Consider the following 23,192-nt stretch of genomic DNA (forward strand, 5'->3'; position numbering starts at 1 on the left):
TTGGTTGTGGCTATATCACTCCAGTCTCTACCTCCATGGTCACATTGCCTTCTCTCCTTCTGTCTGAGTAACCCTTCTGCCTGACTTGCTCTTATAAGGATGCTTGTAATTACATTTTAGGTCTACCCAGATAACCCACGACATAATCTCCCCAGATTGTACAGGTATTTAGTACATAAGATCGCATTTATCTAGTACATAAAAATTGGGTACTAAATGATTTAAGGAAGACTTGACATTGAAGGTCCTGAGCTATAAAAAAATAAATGAGCCAATGCACTGTGACACATACAATGAGAGAAGAACTGCTTAGAAGGTAAACTGCTAAGAAAACCTTGGTACTCATAAAAAAAAAATCTAGAATGAATGTACAGATCTGGGATTTGTAATCAAGTAGAAGATGGTTAAAGTCATGAAAACTGTGAGAACACTTTAAGGAATTATTGAGGGCAGCTGTTCTAGTCCAGTGTGCTGATCTTCCAAGTAATTTATAGTAGAGTTGGACAGATGGACACATGTCCAAGGTGGTAAATACTAATATAAAAGTACCCACAAAGTACTTTGGAGTAATAGATAGGAATATTTATCCCAAGTTCATAGAAGGTGTAGCGCAAAATATCACACACCAAGTATCAGTCCTAGGGGAGGAGAACATGGTGCCCTGGTTGCCAGTCCCAGGGGAGACCTCCAAACACTTCTACCTATTGCATCTTGGTATTGGCATCACCAAGGAAAACTCAAGAGTTAAATACTGGAGGAAACAATACTTAGGTTTTCTTTACTCTTCTCTATAGAAGAGGTACAGCTATATCAGCTCCAGTAATGTGTATCCATCTTTCACGGCTAGCAAGTACCTCTACCCCTTCCCCAACACAGGACAGTTGACCTACAAAAATCCCTCCTGTGCTGCAGCTCTCCCCATGAAATCTAAAATACTGGAGGCCAGGAACATGTCCAGGGACCCTTGCTTACACACTTAAGCAGAACAAAGTAACACCCACTGAGCTTGAAAAGAACAAAGGATCACTACTCCTCTGCTTGTTCTCTCTCTCTCTCCCTCTCTCTCTCCTTCTCTCAAATAAATAAAATCTTCAAAAAAATACTACAATAACAATTCATATTATAGTAGCTCCGTAACACTTTTATTTTTTTAAAGACTTTTTAAATTTATTTGACAGAGAGAGCACAATCGGGGAGCAGCAGGCAGAGGGAGAGGGAGAAGCAGGCTCCCTGCTAAGCAGAGAGCACAAGGTGGGGCTCCATCCCAGGACCCTGGGATCACAACCTGATCCAAAGGCTGATGTTTAACCGACTAGGCCACCCAGGCACCGTGCTCTGTATCACTTTTAGTTAATTTGGTTAACAACTAAAAAAAATAAAATAAAATAAAATCATTGCGATTGTGGGAAGAAATGTTATTTAAATTTAAATAGGACGTATCTTCAAATATTTATGCCCAACACCCTATTCATTTCTCAAAAGCCAACACAAACACCTTTTATTTCCCTTCTAATTAAAAGAGGTCCTCTCAGTTGGGGCCACTTAATAGTCTGGATATATTCTTATTATAACAAATGCTCAACATAAAGAAATAAAACTATATTAAAATTTCCTTAGAACAAGGTAGTGTGTTTATAAATGTTGAGCTTAAATTAATATCTAATTGGTCCTTATGCCTGCAGGTGTTGTATCCCTGGGAGACCCTTGTTCTATCACTTTGTTTCCAGGTCAACAGGTTGCATTTTATTGTATTAAAAGAGCCAGACAGTGTCCTGACCTCCCTGCCCTCCCAATGTCAGATCTGAAGAAGAATAAAGCAATTAAGTTCTTAATTATATTCTATTAGCAAAAAAGTAAGAAAATAACCTTTTATTCCAAATATAAAAGTTACCTCTCCTGTCTACTCAGATTTAATTTTCCCAGGTACACTTTCCTTCATGGTGATATTCAACACCCTGAAACTCTTGCTCTTGCACTTTTTGCACTTTTGAAAAATGTCAACACTCAATTTTATAGCATTTGATTTAACGCTTTTGGGGACACTTTCAACCTTTCATAATTTATAGTCATCTCCCAAAAATGTGTGATAGTCACAGTTAAGGTAGCAGTCAGAATAAAAGGTCAGTATATAGATTGAAGTGTTATAAGACAGCAATAAAGATAATGGACTAAAAAAAATGCAAAGCAGAAACTAACTTCTTTCACACCTCATCATCTCATTATCACCTCATTACCAAATTCCTAAAAGTTCATCATTTTGAAAATGTGATATGTTGCAACTTGCATAACATTATTATTCCTGGAATCTTTCAACTATTTATCACAGTGATCTAAATAATAGCATCAAAATTTTTTTCAGTATGCAATCATGTGTATGCATTCTCTTTTCTCTTTGTCCTTAGTCTGTACAGACTATACCATTTCCAACTGTTACTTGATTTCATAGTATCTAACCTAGAAAATGGAGGCTAGGTCTTGTTTTGTAAACAGAGTATCTTAAAATACAAACTTAAAATAAGTCAAGTTTTAATCCTGTAAAATGTACTCCAAAGAAAACTCAATACTCCTTGAAATCAAAGGTTTAAGATGATCTTTTTGTGATCCATGCCATTAAAAATAAAGCTGTTTTGTTTTCCTCAATAAAAAATGTATGAATTATTTAGACACTTAAATGAAGGCATGACAAAAGCATTGAGCATCAAGTTTCCTTTTTTTTTTCCCACCCTAGAAACTAGGAATCTCAGATGCCAACTTTAAGTTTTATAGGTCTTGAAGTCATGCCATATGAGAGATGTTTCATCTGAAGACAGCTCAATTTGAAAAGATTGGCAGTCATTCATTTTGTGTTCAACAAATATTTGATATCTCAATCAGTACCCACCATTCACTTTGGAAGAAGAATATTCCCCCCAGGCAGTACAATCATAACCAATGCTTACATCTAAAATAAGTTGGAGAGATTCAGTTCACTATAAAGACTCTTTTTACTCCCAAAGTGGGTCAAGTTCTTGTAGTGGAACTATTGTGGAAGAATGGAAACCAGGTCACCAGAAATGTGTATCACAATCATCTAGAAACTTGTAAAAAATATACATGCCTATTTCCCATGCTTGCGGATCTGTATTTTTGACAAATCTGCATTTTCCTATAGCAATTCTAATGAGAAACTACTTCTAAGAACTACTAATCTAAACTAAAACCTTACTAAGAGGTAGTCATGTCTTATTTGTCTGTCCTCAAGCCTACTCTGTGCCTGAATCATGCCAGGATTTCATAAATATTACTGAATGTCTGAATGGGTAAGTGAATGCCATCAGTGTGTCAAAAATAAAAGAAATTTGGGGCTCCTGTGTGGCTCATTTGGTTAAGCAGCTGCCTTCAGCTCAGGTCATGATCCCAGTGTCCTGGGATCGAGCCCCACATTGGGTTCCTCGCTCAGCAGAGAGCCTGCTTCTCCATCTCTCTCTGCCTGCTGCTCTGCCTACTTGTACTCTCTATCTCTGTGTCAAATAAGTAAAACCTTTTAAAAAATTATAAAAATAAATAAATAAATATAAATAAATAAAAGCAATTAGTTCTGGCCATGGGTATCTACTGAGAAGGTAGCATTGAGGTAGTGCTTAAGGTATGAGAAGAATCTTTAATTCTCTACCTAAAAAGAACAGAGCCCTGAAAATATATTTTTAAGGAGCATCACAGGAAAATGGGCCGTTATTTTTGGATTGGAGAACTTCCAACCTCTCAGCCCATACTACAAAAGCAGCAGCCTATTTGTCTGGCAAGTGAGGCGCACCCAAATGCTCCTGAATTACTTCCGAACTTTCAGTGCCTCATGGAATATATGACTCATCCCTGCACTATCAAAAAAAAAGTAATTGCTATTTATAAAACATAGAACTTGTGACTAAGATACTGGAGGATATTAGATTTCCATTTAGAAACTACACTTAAATTGGTGCTAATTTAGCCATGTAATTTAGCATGAGAGTCTCCCACATGGAGAGAACAGGCAGATACAAATTTAATAAAAATGGAAGATATGTCCAAAGTATTCTTTATTGACCCACCTAAAATTTCAAAAACCAGAACTCGATGGACTATCCAAAAAACAAACTTGACATGAAAGAAGCTTTTGCATTCTAAATGCTTGCAAAACTGGTTTATATTTTTGCTTTCTAGGAAAAAACCAAGCCAAGAGTTTTTAAATATATATATTTAAAGATATTATACACCCATTGAACCACAACCCAGCTCAGGATATTAAGTATTTCAACACCAAAGAATGCTCTTCCCTTCTGCCGCCTCCCAGTCCATTCCATTTTTTCGCCCACAAAAGTAATCACTGTCCAGTCAGGGGATTTTATTAATAAAACTAAAAATAAGTAGAAAGTTGTCAGTAAAGAGAGCTCCATTTAAAAACTCAGGATATTTTTGTCTTCTTTTCATTTACCTTAAAGAAATTTTACATATAGTTCTTCAGTAGTAAGGGCACCTTAAGAGATTATTTCAGTATATGTTCTCTAAAAAAAAAAAAAAATTACATTCTATGTTTTATTATCTCACCCTGTAAACACATGGAATTATTTTGCTAATTCCTTCAACACACATTTATTGGGTAACCATTATATGCCGGCCACTCTTCTAGGCTTTGAGAATACAAATCTCTGTTGCATACTTAAGATTCTACTCTCCTGACGCATACATTCTAGGCAGTGGGCAGTGAATGAGCAATCAAATAAATTTATAAGAAAATAAATAGGAACATTTCAAAAGTGATCAGGTGTAATAAACATACTAAGAGTAATGATAGAGGTGAACAGTCTGGCGGCAACATTAGTTTCAAGGATAGGCTCCTTTCAGGAATAACATGTCAGCTAGAACTTAATGATGAGAAGGCATCAGCCATGCAAAAATCATACAAAAGGGAAGGAGGGTTCTAGGCAAAGTACAAAGGGCTTAAATGGGGAGGAAATATGTACAGCTGAAATATTGAATATATTTTGATATAAAATCAGAGACATTCTTGCATGATCATAACCTGTGCCTAGCTCTTCAAATCCTCTCCTTTGTCTAGGCAGAAGGGTTGTGTTTGAATCCTGAGATGTGTCGGGCTTTCTCTCAGATCCTGCATTGTTGGTTTCTATTTTACTTTAATTAGATTTAAAACAACTAAGATTTTCTGCCCTATTTTACAGGTTAGTGTAAATAAAACCTGTCAAAAATTCAGTTCTATTGTGTAATAACTTCTTGTGCTAAAGTCTAGTATTTTGCATATATGTGCCATGGAGGGAGAAGGAAAGAGATTAATTTTAAATGAAATGAATTAAGAACTGAATTCAAGACACCTAACTATGGGAAACAAGCTGAGGACTGCTGGAGAGGAGGTGCATGGGGGGATGGGGGAACTGGGTGATGGATAGCGAGGACGGCACTTAATGTAGGGAGCACTGGGTGTTCTAAGCAACTGATGAATCACTAAATTCTGCCTCTGAGACTAATAATACACTATTTGTTAACTACATTGAATTTAAGTAAAAACTTTTCTAGAAAAGAACTGAATTCAAGTTAAGATTTAGTAAATTCTGAGAAAAGGGTATTTAAATATGTATTAGTTCAAATACAATTTTAAGTTGCAGAGAAAATTTTAATTCAGTTTTAACTGATTGGCGAGTTCGCAACAACTCATAATGTTAGTTACCAAGAAATATAGGTTCCCCCCCCCCCCCAGGAAACAGTTGAAATCCACAAAACAAAACTTCAAATGATTCTTACTAAAAAGAAAATTAAAGTTGCCTCTGGTATTCAGAGACCTGTTCCATGCTATAACCTGTCTCAGAAGAAGGTTTTCTGAACCCAATAGGTAATCCCCTTCCAAACCAGTTCTATTTCTGTGCTATAGTGAGCCTAGCAGTTTCGGATTTGTTGAGTGAAGCAATTTAAGAATTGCTTCCTGCAGATGGAGATGCATTTTATGGTGAATCATTGGAGCTTTAAAAATAACAAACTGCTGGAAAAGAGGCTTAAAATGATCCCCCAAATAGTGAAATCTTATCTAGCCCATCTGATAGAGCAATTGAGGGGAAAGAAACTAATTGAAACTATGGAAACAGCAGGAAAAGTTGACTATTTCTCTTTTTTTATCCATTTAATGTAAAAGAAAATGGTCACATCTAATAGAGTGTCAAAAAAATGTTAACTAGGTATAAATGCTTTTAAAACTGTCCTTTACCTTCCATAAGGTCACTGAACTGAGTAGCTGGCCTCCAGTGGAAACACCTTTTGATGCAGGCTGGCCATTGTACATGGTTTTCAAAGAAATAGCACGGTCCATTTTAACATCATGTCAACCAATTCCAAGAGGAAATTTAATCTTTTCCAGTGCAAAGAAGTTGAAAACTTAAACTTTTAATTGAAAAAGCCTGAAGCTACTTTCAACCTCTTGTATTTAAAACTCAAATTATCCCTTGCAGGATTAAAGAAAAAAAGAGAGAGAGAGAGAAGACCACATATCAAAGGTAGCAAAGCAGTGATTTATTATCAGTAGTTCTTTTTTTAGGAAAGCTGTTTTCAGTTCTCTGAGCTTTGTATTTCAATTGTATCAGCTTAACAGAGAATGTTCTTCCAAGATCATGTCCTGAATATGTGTAAATTTGAACTCTAATAGAATGTTTCCAAATAATGCAGGAGACAAGATAAAAGAATTGCCTTTCCACTTCAGAATTAGTTTCAGGTGGGAGTTCCTTATATTTAATTAGTACATTCAGCATAACAATAGACTAAGGGGAAATACTTGATGCCAGACAGAGACCATATTTTGTTTGGGATAGCCCCTGTTAATTCCTGTCGCCCTGACATCCTGTCCAGTTTAGCACTCATCAAAGATGTTTCATTTTATAAGGAATTATCACCACCATCATCATATTTCACTTTATAAAGAATTATCATCATCATCATCATCATCATCATCATCATGAACAGTTTTGCATGAAAATGAGCTGGGATGCGTTCTGTCCAGTAAGCTCTCTCTCATACACTTAGCATCTCAACTGTGCCCACAAAGCTAACCAAATTGACCGTAACCCACTGAGCCACCCAGGCGCCCCACTAACCAAATTGTCCTTAAGAAGAACAGCTATGGCATGTATGACAATTATATTCATAAAAGAATATTCAAAAAAAAAAAAAAGAATATTCACTTAACCCTAAAAAGAGCTTTGCCATACCATGTTTCCACACACATGGGTGTCTTTCCATGTGGTGATAACAAAAGTATAATGGTAAATTCTTTTAATGCAGCCTTTCTGATTTTATTGTATGGTAAATAGCTGGTCCAGCACTTTAAATTCTTTAGGTATTTGAGTCAAAGTTTATTTTACTTCAGGTGCCTCTTCCCCCAACCTTAACTAACATAATAATCCATAGGTTCTCTTTATTATAATCAAAACTAAATTATTTTTTACAGCCATAACTTATTTTGACACTACCTAACCTATTCACTAAGATATCCATGGATACTTCAAATATATGTATAATTAGCTCATCATATTCTCCTCCTACTTTCCAAATTCATGTTCTTCAGTTCTAAGAACGGCATCAAAATCTATTGTTATCCAAACCAGAAACCAACCATCAAGTTGAATAAATATTTTTCCTCTAAACATCTATTAAATCATTTCTCTCCATGCCTGCTTCCATTGAGTTTATTTCACTTCTACTTGGATTTCAATGATAGCCTTCTCCCAGCTGCCTTATCTGAACATAATTCAAGGTCCAGGCAAGAGACAGAAGCCACACAGTAACTTAGGAATATTTAATATGAAGAATTATTAACTAGTAACAGGATTAACTCCTAAGTGGCAAAGAATACCTTAAGAGTTTAGATATACCAAATGTAGGGGGCAATCCTTACCTTTAGGGCTGGGGAAGAATACTCAAAAAGAGAATAAATTTTGAACACACACACACACACACACACACACACACACACAATACTTACACTACTTTAGAGACCATGTGGTCACTGGATATAGAAAAGTTCACTGAGATGCCACAGACCAGGACTGGGAAAGAGGAAGCTATTCACTGAGGGGCTGAAGAAACTCACTAGGAAGCCACCTGCTGGGATATTGCTGAAACTCAGGGGAACTTCATGGGGAAGCCATCTCCTGGGATGTTAAGGACCTCCCTGAGAAACCACCCACAAGGCTGCTGCTAAACTTACTAGAACTTTGCCCATGTGGCAGGGGAGGGGATGAAATGCTGTTAAAAGCCACCCACTCAAGAACCAGCAGAACTTTCTGAAAAGCCACTCTTGAAGGCACTATGAAACTTGCTGAGAATCCACCCACTGGGACACTTGAGTCTCACAGAAAACCCAGCTGGAGCATGGACTTACTGTGAATTCACCTGAGGAGATGCTGCTGAAACTTGCTGGGGGCAAGCACCACTGGGTTTCTTGCATATATGCCCAACAGGAGAAAGCAGAGAAGAAAGGGCATCCCTTCTTTACTCAGTGTCCCTCCGGTACATTTTCCACACCATAGCCTCAGAATGATAATTCTAAAACACGGTATGATTATTGCTCTGCCCAAAACCCTGCAATAGGGTAAAAAGAAAGAAGGAGAAACAAGAAGAAAAATGAGGTGGGAAGTCAAGGGTTAATTTTGATGACTGCAATTTTATGCAGTAGAGTGTGAAAGGAAGTCATCTCACAAGAATGTGGGACATAAGGCTTAGATCTTGGGAAAGATCTTAACAACCAGTTTTGTAGGAGGAAAGAAGTGAAAGCCAAAATTAGTACAAACTTTTTAACAAATGATTTGGGAATGTTACCTGGACTAACAAAAATGTGTAGTCTATGCTACAGGGAGGAAGCTGGATGACTTAAAGGTCTGAACTGGGTTTGAGACTGAGGAAATAATCTCGTGTATGATGGGTAAATGTTGAGTGACAAATTTTATATTTTTCCCTATAATTGTTCTTTTTTAAAAGATTTTTATTTGAGAGAGAGAGAGAGAATGAGTAGGGGCAGGGGCAGAGGGAGACGTATACTCCCTGCAAAGCAGGAAGCCTGACTTGGAACTCAATTCCAGGACCCTGGGATTATGATCTGAGCCAAAGGCAGGGGTTTAACCGAGTCACCCAGGTGCCCTGTTCCCTATAATTTTATAGCAAACCTTATATCTGGACCTCAGTACTATAAGCTAAATATACCACCTGGTTCAAGGGGTAGGCTTTAAAACATCTTCTAGTCACTAATCTCTGATCCATATTATTCAGGACATTGACCATGTATTAGGATGTTTGGGACAGTTCCATATGTTCCCCCTTTTCCTGTAGTTTGAGAGCAAGTCTGATGCATCGACATATTTAGAGGCAAGAAGTCCTCCAAATTGCTTGTTTTCTCCCCATGCAAAATTACAATATCAAGAATTTGGTGAAAGTGAGAAAGTGGGATAAATTAAATTTTTTGTTGCAAATTCAACATAGGAATATAGCAATGTTCATAAAAAATGTTTCCATGTTTATAAACGTGTGTCTTTCTAGGGAGTTACTTGTTATTCCTATGTGTGTGAGGAATAAATCCCTCTCCCAGCAATTTTGTAAATATTTCTTAATAGCAGAAAAGAGCAATCATCAATGCCGCCAGCACTGTTTCCACCTCCCTGGCAACAGTGAATTCACCATGGAAACAGCTGAGTAGAAATTGTGTGTATGTGAACATTAGTGAGGTCAAGGGAATGGGTGAAACAGCACTTTGTTGGCTTAAATATTTTAAGAGAATTTTTGTTTCTTTTTAGTAGGAGTTAAAATAGCATTTTAAAAGCTTATACCAACTCTTCCAGCCTGAAATAGCCTCCAAATAGGCACATTATCTTCACAGGAAATTATCTGAAAACTCCAGAGCTTCATAAGCACTGCATTTACTGATTCTGTTATATTAAATCTTGCCCAAATTGCCCTTCCAGTGCAAGGGACTGGAGACTGGCTAATTTTGCAATGAATATGGAGTAAGAAAATCTGTTATGGAATTGTTGCTTGGTCACAAAGTCTAATCTTAAAAAACCCTGAGATATGTTTCTAATTTGGGGAGGTAATTTTAGACACGTGAAATGAGACAGTCATTCAATAATCATGAATGCATTCTTTTATTTTCTCTCCCACTGGTAACCTCTACCTCATCCTTTTTTTTCCCCAACCCATTTCTCTTTGTACCAGACTCTTTTCTGTTTGCTCTTATCCCACAGTTAACTGATTCAGATTCAATTAATTGTATGTTCCATCTTTGCCCACTTCCTTTCCCTATCATCTAATGAGCAGCTCATCACTGCTGGCACATTCTCCTGCATCTCTGATTTAAGTTATTTAGATTATGGCCCCTTGTACCGTGTTAGCTTCCATTTGGGGTTGGATATTTTCTGAGGCTCCTCTCTTAGAAGCAAAGCTTTATCTCCATTTCCTAAGAACTAGTATGTCCCTTGGCTAAAGGAATGAAAAGGATGGCTCTTGCTGGGAAGGAAATTTCTGATCATCCTTCTCTATCAATGAAGAAGTTTTTATAAAGTGAACCATGGCTTTAAGAGAAAGCAGAAGGGAGAAAGGGGGAAAGAGAGAGAAATTATAACATAAATTCAATCTTCCTTCACAAAATATGCACAGGATTGGATTAGACAGATCCTAGAGCAAGAAAAGACCAAAAAAAATATACTGTTCTGAATTATCCCTCTTTTTTTATATCACCTCTTCACATGTAATTCTCACTTTTATTATTGCTCATATCCTTTTTTATCTTCTTTATTTCTACCTTTAATAAAATCTTTTCACATAAAGAAGAAGGTTCCTTGAAGCTGAAGGACATTTCTCTTGAGCTCTCCCTTCATGAGTATATTATATAGACTTTGTTTTCTTAAGTTCAGTTTCTAGGCCACCTTAAGATAATTTTGGTTTTGCATTTTTTTCTGTTATATTCACATTTGGCTACTTTCAAAAAGAAAAAATGAAAAATGTCAAAGATGATGGTGTGCCTTACAGCAAGAAATAACATCCTTTGAGGCAGCTCTGTCCTAGAGACAGACTATCTGTGGATGAGGCGACAGTTGAGTCTCCAAGCACAGCTGACAACTCACTTGAAAAGAATTCAGAAATTGTAAGGATGACTAGGGGTGGAGGTGGGGAGGCTGGTGGGTATTGCTTTGTAATCAGCAGACTCTTACTGTGTGGTGTGAAATTCATGAAAAAGGAATGAAAGTTCCACTTGAACCACAGCTACTTGGGGTCTCATTTACATTCTTAAGCCAGTGCTGTGGTACTATAAATAGAAGAGCCTATACATAGAGATGGGTTATTTCTGCCAATAGTAATTTTTATTTTTTAGAAGTATCTAGAGACATTATTCATAAGGACTCATTTCGGCTCACTTTCCTGCTGAGAATCTCCCTCTCTTGACACCGTGGGTGGTCAACTTTGAAACGCGCTAATGATCCATTAGACACAAAGGGTGCAGGAAGAGTTATTTATTTTTTTTAAGTTAATACATGCAGGAGTCCTTTTAGTTCTAGAACATTTTCAGGCATCTGGCTGTTATGTAAATAGAGGCATCCTTTTCAAGCCAGCATCTCTGATTTTTTTAATCAGCTAAATTTTCTAAAGATAATTTTTAATACCCGTAGAAACTTAATGACAGTCATCTTGATACACTAACCATATTGGGACTTGTAATTGAATATGCTATAATGGTTACAGTGCCAAAATAAACAGATGTTTGCATACACTTATATAGGTAGCACTTTTTAAACTAAGCTTTAAAATGACTGACTGAATGTTTTCCTACTTTATGTTGCTAAGTGTAATATACATCCAGTAGAACATATATGGCCCTAGTAAAATAAAAACCCTCTAATCTTTGTCTTAATGTATAAATATTGTATTTTCAGATATACATTAGTCAAAGGCTAAAATGTAGCCTGAAAAGAGAAAATTATAATGCCCTGGCATCCTGCTAGAAACAATAGTAACTGATGCCCACCAACCTTTCATTCTGGTGAGGAAATTTGTCTCAGGGGAGCTGGCTTTTGCACAAAGTAGGCTGTGCAAGAGGATCACATGGTGACATCTTTAAAACACAGAATCTTGGGCCTCACCCTTGATCTCCTAAATCAAAATCTCAGAAAGCAAGGGCAGCTGGGAAGTCTGCATTTTAAAAGCCACGTGAATGATTCCCAGGTAACATTCTGTGGTGCCAGTCCTCAGAGAAGCTTGTAGAAGCCACTGGAATTTGAATCCATTTATCACAGAGCTAAGGCCTTAAAATCCTTGCCTACTGCCTAAATTCCCTTTTCATATGCTTACGCTGTGTCTTATAAGGATCTGTTCATGCCCTTATGGTGTCTTCCCAAACAAGAGCAGAATTAAGTCTTCTGAACTCCGTGGCAAGTGACTCTGTCCATAACATAGGTGCACAGCGAATACTGGTTGACAGCAGCTGGCAATAAATATGGGGTTATGGTTTACAGGTAAGAACGTCACCGATACCTGGGTTCTTTCTCAGACCTACTTTTAATTCTAAAAAGTGCTCTGACTTCCTCAGAGGAGGCTTTGCAAAACAGTTTTCCATATGGTTCCAGATCTGTGAAGGGTAAGATTTTGACAACTTTTTCAAATTAAAAAAGTGGACTGCATGTAAATCTATTCTCCCGTAACTAATTAAACAGTATCCAGTACATTCACAGACATGTTCCAACATTTAAAGTGAACTGGGTGAAGGAGGGTGACATCGTATTAATCATTGTTTCCAAACAATGGACTGCCACCTAGGACAGCCTCAGGACACTTACTTTCTTGGTCAACACTGCTGTTTGCTTCAGGGTGTGGAGAGCTGTCATTAGAGTTAAGTGACAACAGACTCAGCTGACTTGCAGCTTTTGTAGAAGTTGAGATTTCGTAATAGGATCTTTGGCAAGATCTGAAAAGGAGAAAACTTTTGGTCCAAGTAATACAGCTGGTAGCAAAAATAGATTTTATTAAAACTACAGGTGAAGTACTGAGCACTCCAGGAAATATTTTGAAACTCGAAGGTACAATTGAAGTGAAATATACAGAGGCCTCATCATCTGGCAAAATTTTAGTTGGTTAACACTGACTCTTCCTAATGCAAAGTCAAGATGGCCAAGAGGGCTCTGGGCACTTGCTCCCGGTCAGCCAGATGAGAGGATCTTCCCCCTGCATGGAGCATTTTCTCTAGAATTTAATTTCTCTCCCTGCTCTAGCTGCCTGCTGATGTGCAGATGCACGCGGTTAGTCATCTCCACATGAATTTATAACAACCAACTTCTTCCAACACCTGATGAAAGCAAAAAGGAAATGAGGCTTGATTGATCAATAGGATATGATTAAAATTAGTGCTTTCCCTGGTTTATAACAGAAAAGCATCTTTCCTGCGTTTCAAATCTGGTTAGGTCTATATGATTCAAGCACTTAAATCAATCAATATTTAGATTCGTTTGACTTTCATATATGTGGCATTCTCCTTTACTATAAAAAGATGAATTTGGCCCTTCCAGAATGCAGCTTCAAGAGTGTTATACTCCAGGACTTCGTCCCAGAGTACAGGTGCTTAGTACTGAACTTCCAATTCCAAGTTAAGTGAATGGAGGTGAAATTACATGGGATTTATCCATGGCCCCAAACAATATTAAGCTCCTACCTAACACTTTAAGTCACACCAGAAACATATCTCTCTATCCCTGCCAGGTGGTCTGGCTATGCTTTTACCACTGTTCTCAGGCAAGAAGAAACAGCATTAGCTCAAGGGTCCTCGAAATTCTGGTTTGTAAGCCCCAAAACCAAAAAGTTTGTTTAGGGCACTTTATAACCATCTTAGTGACATTGATCCTTGTTTTGTTTTTTTCCCATCTCTCAAAACCTGTGAGATTCTCTGTCTGCTAAGTGTGACATGCTATGCGAGTTGCCATGAAAGTTTTAAAACGAGTAAATTACTGGTCACTCACATTCAGCACCTTACGTGTCAATAAAATCCAAGGGTCTCAAAGCCTCACCCACCAAAGCTAGATGTACCTGCTCCCTGACATACAAATTCTCTCGAGAGTGCTTCCTCCCATTAACATAGAGAATGAATAAGAAAGTATGTACACTTTTGGAAAGGGAACCTCTTCATATTTCAAAATTGGATATTCACTAGTATGATACTTTCCTGAAAGTAAATTTATTTTGGACTAAGGGGGTTAAAAGATGAAAAGAGGGTATGAAGGGACCAGAAGAATATGAAGGACAAGAACATTCGCGGGTATGGGGAAGAACTCCAAATAGATTGGGAGGCTGGGTGGTGAAACCAAAGACGCTGACATCCTAACCTGGGGGATGGTCCTGGCACCTGTCCTTAAGCGTTAACAGTCATGTTTAGAAGATAAGATGTAAGCAGAAGGAAAAAACCCTGAAGATTCATATGTGGCAAGTGTGTGGACTAAAGCAAAAAAGGGGGAGACAGGGGAAGGGAAGGGCATTAATATTAAATAGAATCCATTTAATTGTAGGTGACAAAACCCCCATTCAAACTGGCTTGAAGACTAAAAAAAGGGGGTTAAGCTCCACTGGCTCATATAACTGCAGAGTAATCGTTAGATCTAGTACCCAAATAATATCATCGACCATCTGTCTGCCCCAGTGCCTTGCATTTGCACCACTAGGGACTGGTCATCCCTCCTCTGCCAGGCTCTCCCCTTGAATGGGCAGAGCCCCCAGCAGCTACCAGGTCAGTGGGCACTGGGAATGGTGGAGGAATGAGTCTACAAAGGCAGGCTGGGGTTGCCCTTTACTTTAAAAGGGTGGGATACATGCAGGGGAAGCAGAAACACCAGATTCCCAGTCCCCTTCCCCTCTTGGAGGAGGCTTGCCGAGCAGGTGAGCATAGTTTCAGCTCCTCTCTCACAGACGCTCTCAGCCTGGGGCCACCAAGCCCTACTTGAAGCCAGGGAGGTGTTGAGTCATTTTGGCTCCCCACCGTGCTTTTCTTGCCGAGTTACCTCAAAGGTGGCTCTTGGAGGACTTTGTCCTCAGCGGAGGAAGCTTATCCCCAGCTTGAAATTCTCCTGAGTGTTGCGCCTAAGATGTTTTCTTCTAATCGACATTTGAAGCACTTTACTGAGGCAGCGCCATACATATTTAATGAAACCCTAAAAAGGCACCTAGTGCGAAATAAAGGTGAGATAAATCAAAAATAAAAATAGATGGCTTAAAATAGAATTTATGGCTTCAGGCAAACTATAAAGCTGCTAGTCTGCTTTCAATGTGAAGTACACAGCGAGAAATACTTTAAAGTTGAAAAACACAGAAAGAGAAAGGGAGAAGACAAGCTGCAATTTTCATTTTATTTGTGTGTGTGTGTGTGTGCACGCGCCTGTGTGTAAAAGATCAATTGTTTTCTGATTGGTTTTATCTTCCCTTTTTCCTTTTTAGTGATCATGGAAACTGGTTTTGTGAGTGTCCAAGGCTATACGCAGGCAAAATGTGCCAGTTTGCTACCTGTGAAAACAGCCCGTGTGGGGACGGTGCCACCTGTGTTCCTAAATCCAAGACAGATGTCGTCTGCCTCTGCCCATATGGGAGGTCTGGACTCCTCTGCACGGATGGTAAGATCATGTGATGAGAAAGCATGGTGCACGGGGCGGGGGAAGGAGGTGAGGAGTAGAGAAGTCATGTGAAGGAAGCAAGGACAGCCCCTGACTGATCAAATAGGTCGAATCCTTTCCTTGGTTCTTTTCAAGTCATGGGAGAAAAGACCTAGTGAGACTGATCACTGAGCAGGTAATTCTCACAGCCAGTCATGAAATTACAAAGGAAGTAATGAGTTTACCCTGAGGTTAGACTTCAGAAAATCTCCGTATTCTAAAAATCTCAAAGTCATTCTGATGCTCAGAGAGTAACAAAGAAAATCAGATGCAAAACATAAATTCAAAATATTTTCTCTCATTTTGGCAAACTGAGGATATAATATTAACATATCTATGTGTTGTAGACCAGTTTCTTTTTTGTTTAAAGATAACAAAACCCATGACATGTTTAGTAAATAGCAAGAAACAAAATCACAAATAAAATCTATGTGCCTCTCCTTAGGAAAATCCAGTATGTGAAAATCCTAAATTACAAAAAGGTACAAGATGCTGTAAAATAAGTTTGTTTAAGAAGCAACTTGCCTAAGAATGTAATGTTAGCTTTGATATATAGAAATAAATATGTCTATAAATATTTCTGGAAATAATTAAAGGTATTTGGTATTACTATTTTATCAACTCAGAGTTGGGCTTGTTTCATTTTTATTTTCACCATAAATTTTTATTTAATTTGTTAAAGACTTATTTATTTATCTGGAGGGGGAGGGGCAGATGGAGAGGGAGAGAGAGAGAATCTCAAGCAGGCTCCCTTTTGAGCAGGGAAACCAAGGAGGGGTTCTGTCTCACAACCCTGAAATCATGATCGGAGCAGAAATCTAGAGTCAGATGCCCAACTGACTGAGCCACCCAGGTGCCCCTCACCATAAAAATTTTTTAAATTAAATTAAATTTAAAAAACAAAGTTTTTTCTGGGGCTGGTGGTATTTGTTATCAAATTCTAGCACAAGGCTATCAAAGTGAGCACAGGTCACTATGTCCCAGGCACAAAATGAAACAAACAGATCTAACCTGTGCCGACTCATCAGAAAGCTGGAGTGCCACACCCTGATTTAACAGGCATGAAAATTGAAACTAGAATAAAGAAGAATTTGTGACTAAAAGGTATTGAAATTTTTGGCATATATATCTTTAAGGGAATTGAGTTCTATGTATTTCTATGTAGCTGGGAGAGGGGAAGTTAAGAAGTACTATGAGTTTCATTCTCTGTATGGCACGTTTATATTAGAAGTTAGCCAAGTCACTTTTATCATAAAAAAGGCATCATACACCAGATGGAATTGAAGTTTTGTCCATTCCGATAAAAACAAAACCATTTATTCTATTGAGGTAAATGCTATTGAAAAATGCAGTTGATCACAAAAAAATTTGATTACTAAGGATGAATCATCAGTTTTGCTTCCTAGTTGAAAATTAGACTGATCACATGAAATAAGAAATGAAGTTTGTTTTTGTTTTTGTTTTTGTTTTTGTTTTTGTTTTTGTTTTTTAATGTGGGGCTTGAACCCACAACCCTGAGATCAAGACTGGAACTGATCAGACACTTAACTGAACCACCCAGGCACCCCAAGAAATGAAGATTTATAAGAATGTCTTCACATAGGGACGCCTGGGTGGCTCAGTTGGTTAAGAATGTCTTCACATATGTACAAAAAATTGTTTGTTCCCATCTCTTGGTCATATTATGGCTCCAGAGAGGCAGAGATTTATAGATTACTGAGACAGGAAATATTAGACAAAATTTACCTTTCATTGTAGGTAAGAAGAAATTCCTACATGCACCCATTCAGAGGAATTCCTCAAAATAACTCTTCCATTAGTATATTCCACAAAAGTGCCAGAGCAGTTTGAGATTCTTACCCTCATGGAACTTGCCTTCTGAGAAGATCAAAAGAAAGTAACAATGGCTCAAGACACAGAATAGAGTTTATGGGAAGAATTATGAAGGAAATAAACAGGAGTGTGAGGAGTAAATAGGGTGACAGGTGCTCATAACGGGAATAACTCCAGAAGAGTAGAGATTAGTGCTAATGCCTAAATAAGAAATATGACATATGAAACCAGGAGAACAACTATTCAAGCAGAAATTTCAGAAAAATGAAAAACTCTGAAGAGAGCTAGAACCTAGGCATTTTTATTTTTTATTTTTATTTTTTTTAAGAATGAAAGGTGCTATTCTAGCAGAGCATAAAGGAGCAAGGGGAAAACCATATCTTTAATGAGCAGGGCCTACATCATAAAGGATCTTGGGCACATGGGAAGGTCTTAGACTTTGATTTCTAGGTGCCTTAAGAAGCCATCGGAGAGTTTTAAGGAGGCAAGTGGTATATATATTTGTTTAAACAATTCTGACTGCCGTATGTCAATTTTAGAAGGCTTTTGTCAGTTAACCCTGACAAAAGATAATTTTGCTTAAGACCAGGGTGATGGCCGGTGGAGATGGAAATAAGTGGATAAACTTGAGATCTGTTCTGGAGATAGAATTGACAGAACTTGCTGGGAAGTGTGTGGGACAGGCTGAGTCAAGTACATCTAGATTTTTTAATTTTATTTGTTTGGACTATGGGTAGATTGTGGCACCATGAAGAGGATTAGGAGCATAACAGGGTTTTTATGGGGCATTATTGGGAGGTAAACAAGAGTTCCACCATGTACGGATGAAGGGAAATATGCCTGTTAAGATAACCAAATGAAGAAGTTATGAAGGCAAGCAGGTAAATGGTGCTCAAGCTCATGGGAGATGTCACGACTAAAGATAAAATTTGGAGAGTCATCAAAGTAGAGGTGGTGGGTAACACTACAGAACGGGAGATTGTCTAAGGAGAAAGTGTAGATAAAGAGAAGAGGGCTGTGGACCAGGATTCCACTACTTAGGGATCTGGGAAAGGAGAGAAAGCCATGTGAAATGCCAGTACCATTCCCAAACAAGCACCGCCCCCCCATACACGCACATTATCTTTCAGCCCATAAATATCGCTCCTTTGGTAATGTTGCATTGTCTTAACCCAGATCCACCATCAAAGCAGAACCTGGATAAAGAATTGCACTGAAGTAGTTTATTTTGGAAACGATCTCAAGAAACAGGAGTGTAGTGAAGACTTGGAGGGACTAAAACAGGAAAGGGGAGAAAGTCAGTACATAGGTGTCTTATGGGGTTGAAGCGTGAACAGCTGTGCTTGCTTCTACTGAGATCTTATGAGGAACTGTCTAAACTGACAAAATTTTCTGATCTTATGAAGAAATGTATAGAACGATTCTAAAAATTGCCTGCCAAAGGGACAAAAGAGAGAAGCATCTAACCATTGATTCATGGTTCCTTTTGATTGAGGGTTGCCCTACGGGACCTTAATTTTCCTACACTTCTACATTGCCATATGAAACTAGCAAAAGGGTTAGTTTTTGCAGGCATCTCAGGCAAGCAAAAGCTCCAGAGAAGCTGGGGATCCAGGAAGTATAGTTTAGCATATCAACATTCCATGAGCAGTCACAAAATGCCCACCTAAAGTGTCCGCTCCCTTCAGGAGCCATCTTTGCATCCAGCAAGAATCAAGGCTTTCTTTACTCCCCCAGCTAGTGTGAGGTAGCGCCCCATATCATTTCTTGGACCATTCACTGCTACCAGTGACCTCCAGGAGATTCTCCAGAACATACTGAATATGTAGCTATTCAGTTGAGAAAAGCATAGAGCAAACCGATAAGCATAGTTGTTGCCCAGTTACAAATACACGTGAGAAAAGGCAGAAAATAATATCCAAAAACTCCTTTTTTCATCTTTGCCTTTTTGTTAATACCAGAGGGTGAAAAATCACCTAGTTTTAACAGCAGTTGTATTTGCTACATAGCACTTTTCTTTCAGATCATAGCCATATCTACCATAATAATAAATTCTTTGGGGGATAATAAGAAATATAATTATGACGTTTCCTACCTTGTTGATGTTTCCACTGGAAAATTCATCCTGGGGCAATCATGGCAGTGATGACAGGAGCCAAAATAAACAAACACTGCGAATGGAAATTTCGCAGCTGCCTTCCTTTGTAAAGTGCTTTACTTTCCACATTTGAGCTCTTCATTCACACTTCCTGTTGCCTCCTATGCAGGCATAAGCTTCTTGTTTCCTTAACCACATCATTTTAAAGACAAAGGGGGGGGACACTTTATTTTGTCTCTCAATGGCTGTGTCCTTTCTAAAATTTGTCTTAATTTACCTTATCCTCCCTGCCTGCGTCTGTCAATGGAACATAGTTTTTGAAGAAAGTAGTGAAACATGCAGACTAAGAGCCTAGAATCAGCTTGGCTGGGTCAAAATCCCCCGTCCCCGCGCTGAGCAGTGGTCAGGGTGACCTTGGGCAAGTCACTTGGTCTCTCTGTGCTGCAGGTTCAGAGAGATGAGCATTAATTGAGATGATTCATATAAATCGCTTAATGTATCACTGGACACAAAGAAAATGCTTTTGTTTTTTTAAGAGCCCTCAAGCCAGGATTCTGACCCTCAGAACTGCGGCATCCTGCATCTCGTCATTGTGGGAAAGAAGGCTGGATCTCCAACCTAGCTAGAAAGAAAACTCTCTAGGATGTCAAAGGAAATCAAAATTAATTTCCTTTTAAGAATTTTTCTAACTTGGTGACACTCTTTGCAATGATTAGAGACAAGCCAGGGTATTACAAAGTCAGGTAGGAAAGCAGCGCTCCAGGGATACAGATAATCACCAGGCTATTTAAGGACATGCTACCTCTATAAAGCAGCTTAATGTCAGGCTGGCATTTTGTAATGGCATATTTCAAGTACATGTAATTTTCTGTCATGTAAGCTCGTAACTCTTTTGATAGCATCCACTCTGATATGATCCAGCTTTCTCTTTCCGACTCAACAGCTGTTTGATTACCCTGCTGTTCAACCCATCTCAATATCCCTCATTTCCCTCCATGTTTAAATTCTCTATTTTCCAGCTCCTGGTTACAAAGAAATGTTGAAAGATCAGGCCTGATCTCAGAAGGGGGCAAGGAGACAGGAGTGATTGTGGCCATACAATCACTCAGGAAAGTGATTCCTCTCACCCTGGGTCGAAGGCAACCTTTGAGTGTCCTGCATTGTTTCTTCCTTGAGAACTGAGGGAATTGCCTCTCCTTTAGCTCAGTGGGAAGGTTCACACCCCCTGCCTTTCACCTTTTTTTCTGTATCAGCATCTGTAAAGAAAAAAGTTAGATTGGCACATCTAAAAAAAGGAGCACTTAAAATAAATATATGTATTATTGTACACTGAAACGTTCTTGAAAAACAGCTTTGATGGACTCCTGCAATCCAACCCACTGCATTGAATTAACACCTTTTTTTTTTTCCATTTGTGCAAGCGGCAGTCCCTGCAGAGCAAAGTTACAGTTATTGTTCCAATAATTATTGCCGGTACTTTGTGTTCATAAGCAAATGAGCTGTGTGTGTGTGTGTGTGTGTGTGTGTGTGTATCTGGGAAAGATTTTCTGGTCAAAGCCTTTCATTAGGTATCTATAGTTACTTCTGTCATTTCTCTAGCAGTAACAGCATTATGTTTCCTACCAATGAGTGGTGTTGGATTTAGTTATTATATATGCGCGCGCACACACACACACACACACACACACACTGCTATTAAAAACAAGATAGTAAGGTATTTTGTCTTGGGGAATTATATTAGCTCTGGCAGACTCTGCCAGTTGCTCAGCCAGTATATTCTCTCCTTTTTTATTAATACATCCCTGAGTATATTGGGGGCAGTAATGTGCCCAGCTAAAATGTCCCAGCTTCCCTTAAAACAGAGTGCAGCCATGGGACTCAATTACGATGGGTGGATATAAGCAGAAGTGTTGGAGAATTGTACTGACCTCTGGGAAGACTTCTGAAGAGTAGCACAGCGCCCACCCTTGCTCTTTTTTAGGTTCATTGTAAGCCTTGATTGTGTATGAGATGACTTGAATTCCAGAAGTCATCTTGGGTCATAAAGCAACTTTGAGAATAGAAAATACATGCAAGGATGTGAAGCAAAAAGATGGAAAAGCTTAATTAAGTCCCGGATAACTCCAGAACCACCTTACCATTGTCCAACATCACACTTTTTGTTAATGAAGGGGAACTAATCTGTTTTTCTTTAACCTCTGTTATTTTGTTATTCATTATCTGTTACATGTAGCTAAACCTAATACTTACTGATACAGTCAGTGCCAAGGTTTCCTTGAATTTTATATCCTGCTAGGTTTTCTCAAATATTTCTGATTGTATTCATAAGCCCATAAGAGGAAAAAGTACAGGATTTCCTGTATCTTATTTCTCTTCTTTCAGTCTAGAAGATTTAATAAATTACAACTTTATAAAGTATATTTTGCAACCCAGTGAAAGTGTGGTATAAATGTTGTTCCAATATTGTAAAAGAAACATCAAAGTAAGTAGCGAAATGAAAACGACATTTTTGCAAATTAGAAAAATAATAAGAAAGCAAATTTTAGATCTTACTTATGAAACAATTACCTCTTATTTTAAAAGTACCCACATGAGTCAATTTCTAATAATCACACTAAATGAAAAATCAAATTAGTTTGTACATTTCCATATCTCAGTTCCTAGGAAGGCATGCAGCTATTATTGTCTGCTTTTAAACAAAGAACAAAGAATATTCACTACCAAACTCATACTAACTGTTTGCCTCTGGAACACTGTCAGTGGGACACTAAACTGGAAAAGCTGAATGTGCCTTTTGTTCATTCCAGCCCTTTATCATTGTTTAGCAACCTCACAGAATTTTTCCTCCCCACATGAGCATTTCCTGCCTTTCAAAAATGTCTTTAAAATGGATAGACTATGCACAGGAGTAGAACTGTCTCTCCTGAATGTATTTATGGCAAATTGATTTTATAGACATTTGTGGAAATGGAAACCTCTGCGGTTTATCCCATCGCTCACCAGAGAACTGAACTTTGCAGGTCTGTCAGTCCAGGACCTTCCACATAGAGTCCATTTTTTCATATCAAATGAATACTGTCAGATGCTACCACACCTAGCAGGTTATGCTTGGTCAGTTTAAGAGCTGCGCTAATGTGATGCACCTGCCAGTTACCAAGCACTGGAGAACACAAACACATTTGTCACACATTAAAAAATTCTTCACAGAAATGGAAAATTGATTAGAGTCTGGATAAATTTATGCTACATGAAAGACTATAAAGTCAACATTTTATGAAGAGGCAATGGAATTTATTGACTGCTAGGAATGAGATAAACAGGGATGGAGATGTGTGTGATGTAAATTGCCTACCATTCCATACAATGATTAGCGGTTACTCAGTTCAAAGGGTTCTTTGTTTATTTCCACTGACACGCTCACTTTGTCTTTTCCAGTATTTAGTCATTTCGTGACTGTGTGCTTGAAAATGGCTTCCTGTGTCTCTTAGTATGAGCTACGGACTGCTTAAAACAAAGTGCAAACCTGACATGGGAAGACCCCACCTGATCCTGCTGCCCCCACCTTATCCACCCTCTGG

The 23,192-nt window shown here is 38.3% G+C and overlaps 1 protein-coding gene across 1 annotated transcript in view; it reads left to right on the plus strand.

The window, feature by feature from the left end:
- The window catches only part of EYS (eyes shut homolog), a 1,640,601-nt gene that overhangs the window by 1,513,795 nt on the left and 103,614 nt on the right, over positions 1 to 23,192 (plus strand). The window contains 1 exon segment of the mRNA XM_059401541.1: positions 15,472 to 15,644. Coding sequence (XP_059257524.1) covers positions 15,472 to 15,644 — 173 coding nt within the window.

Source organism: Mustela nigripes, chromosome 5 (assembly GCF_022355385.1).
Source record: "Mustela nigripes isolate SB6536 chromosome 5, MUSNIG.SB6536, whole genome shotgun sequence".
Classification (NCBI taxonomy): Eukaryota; Metazoa; Chordata; class Mammalia; order Carnivora; family Mustelidae; genus Mustela; species Mustela nigripes.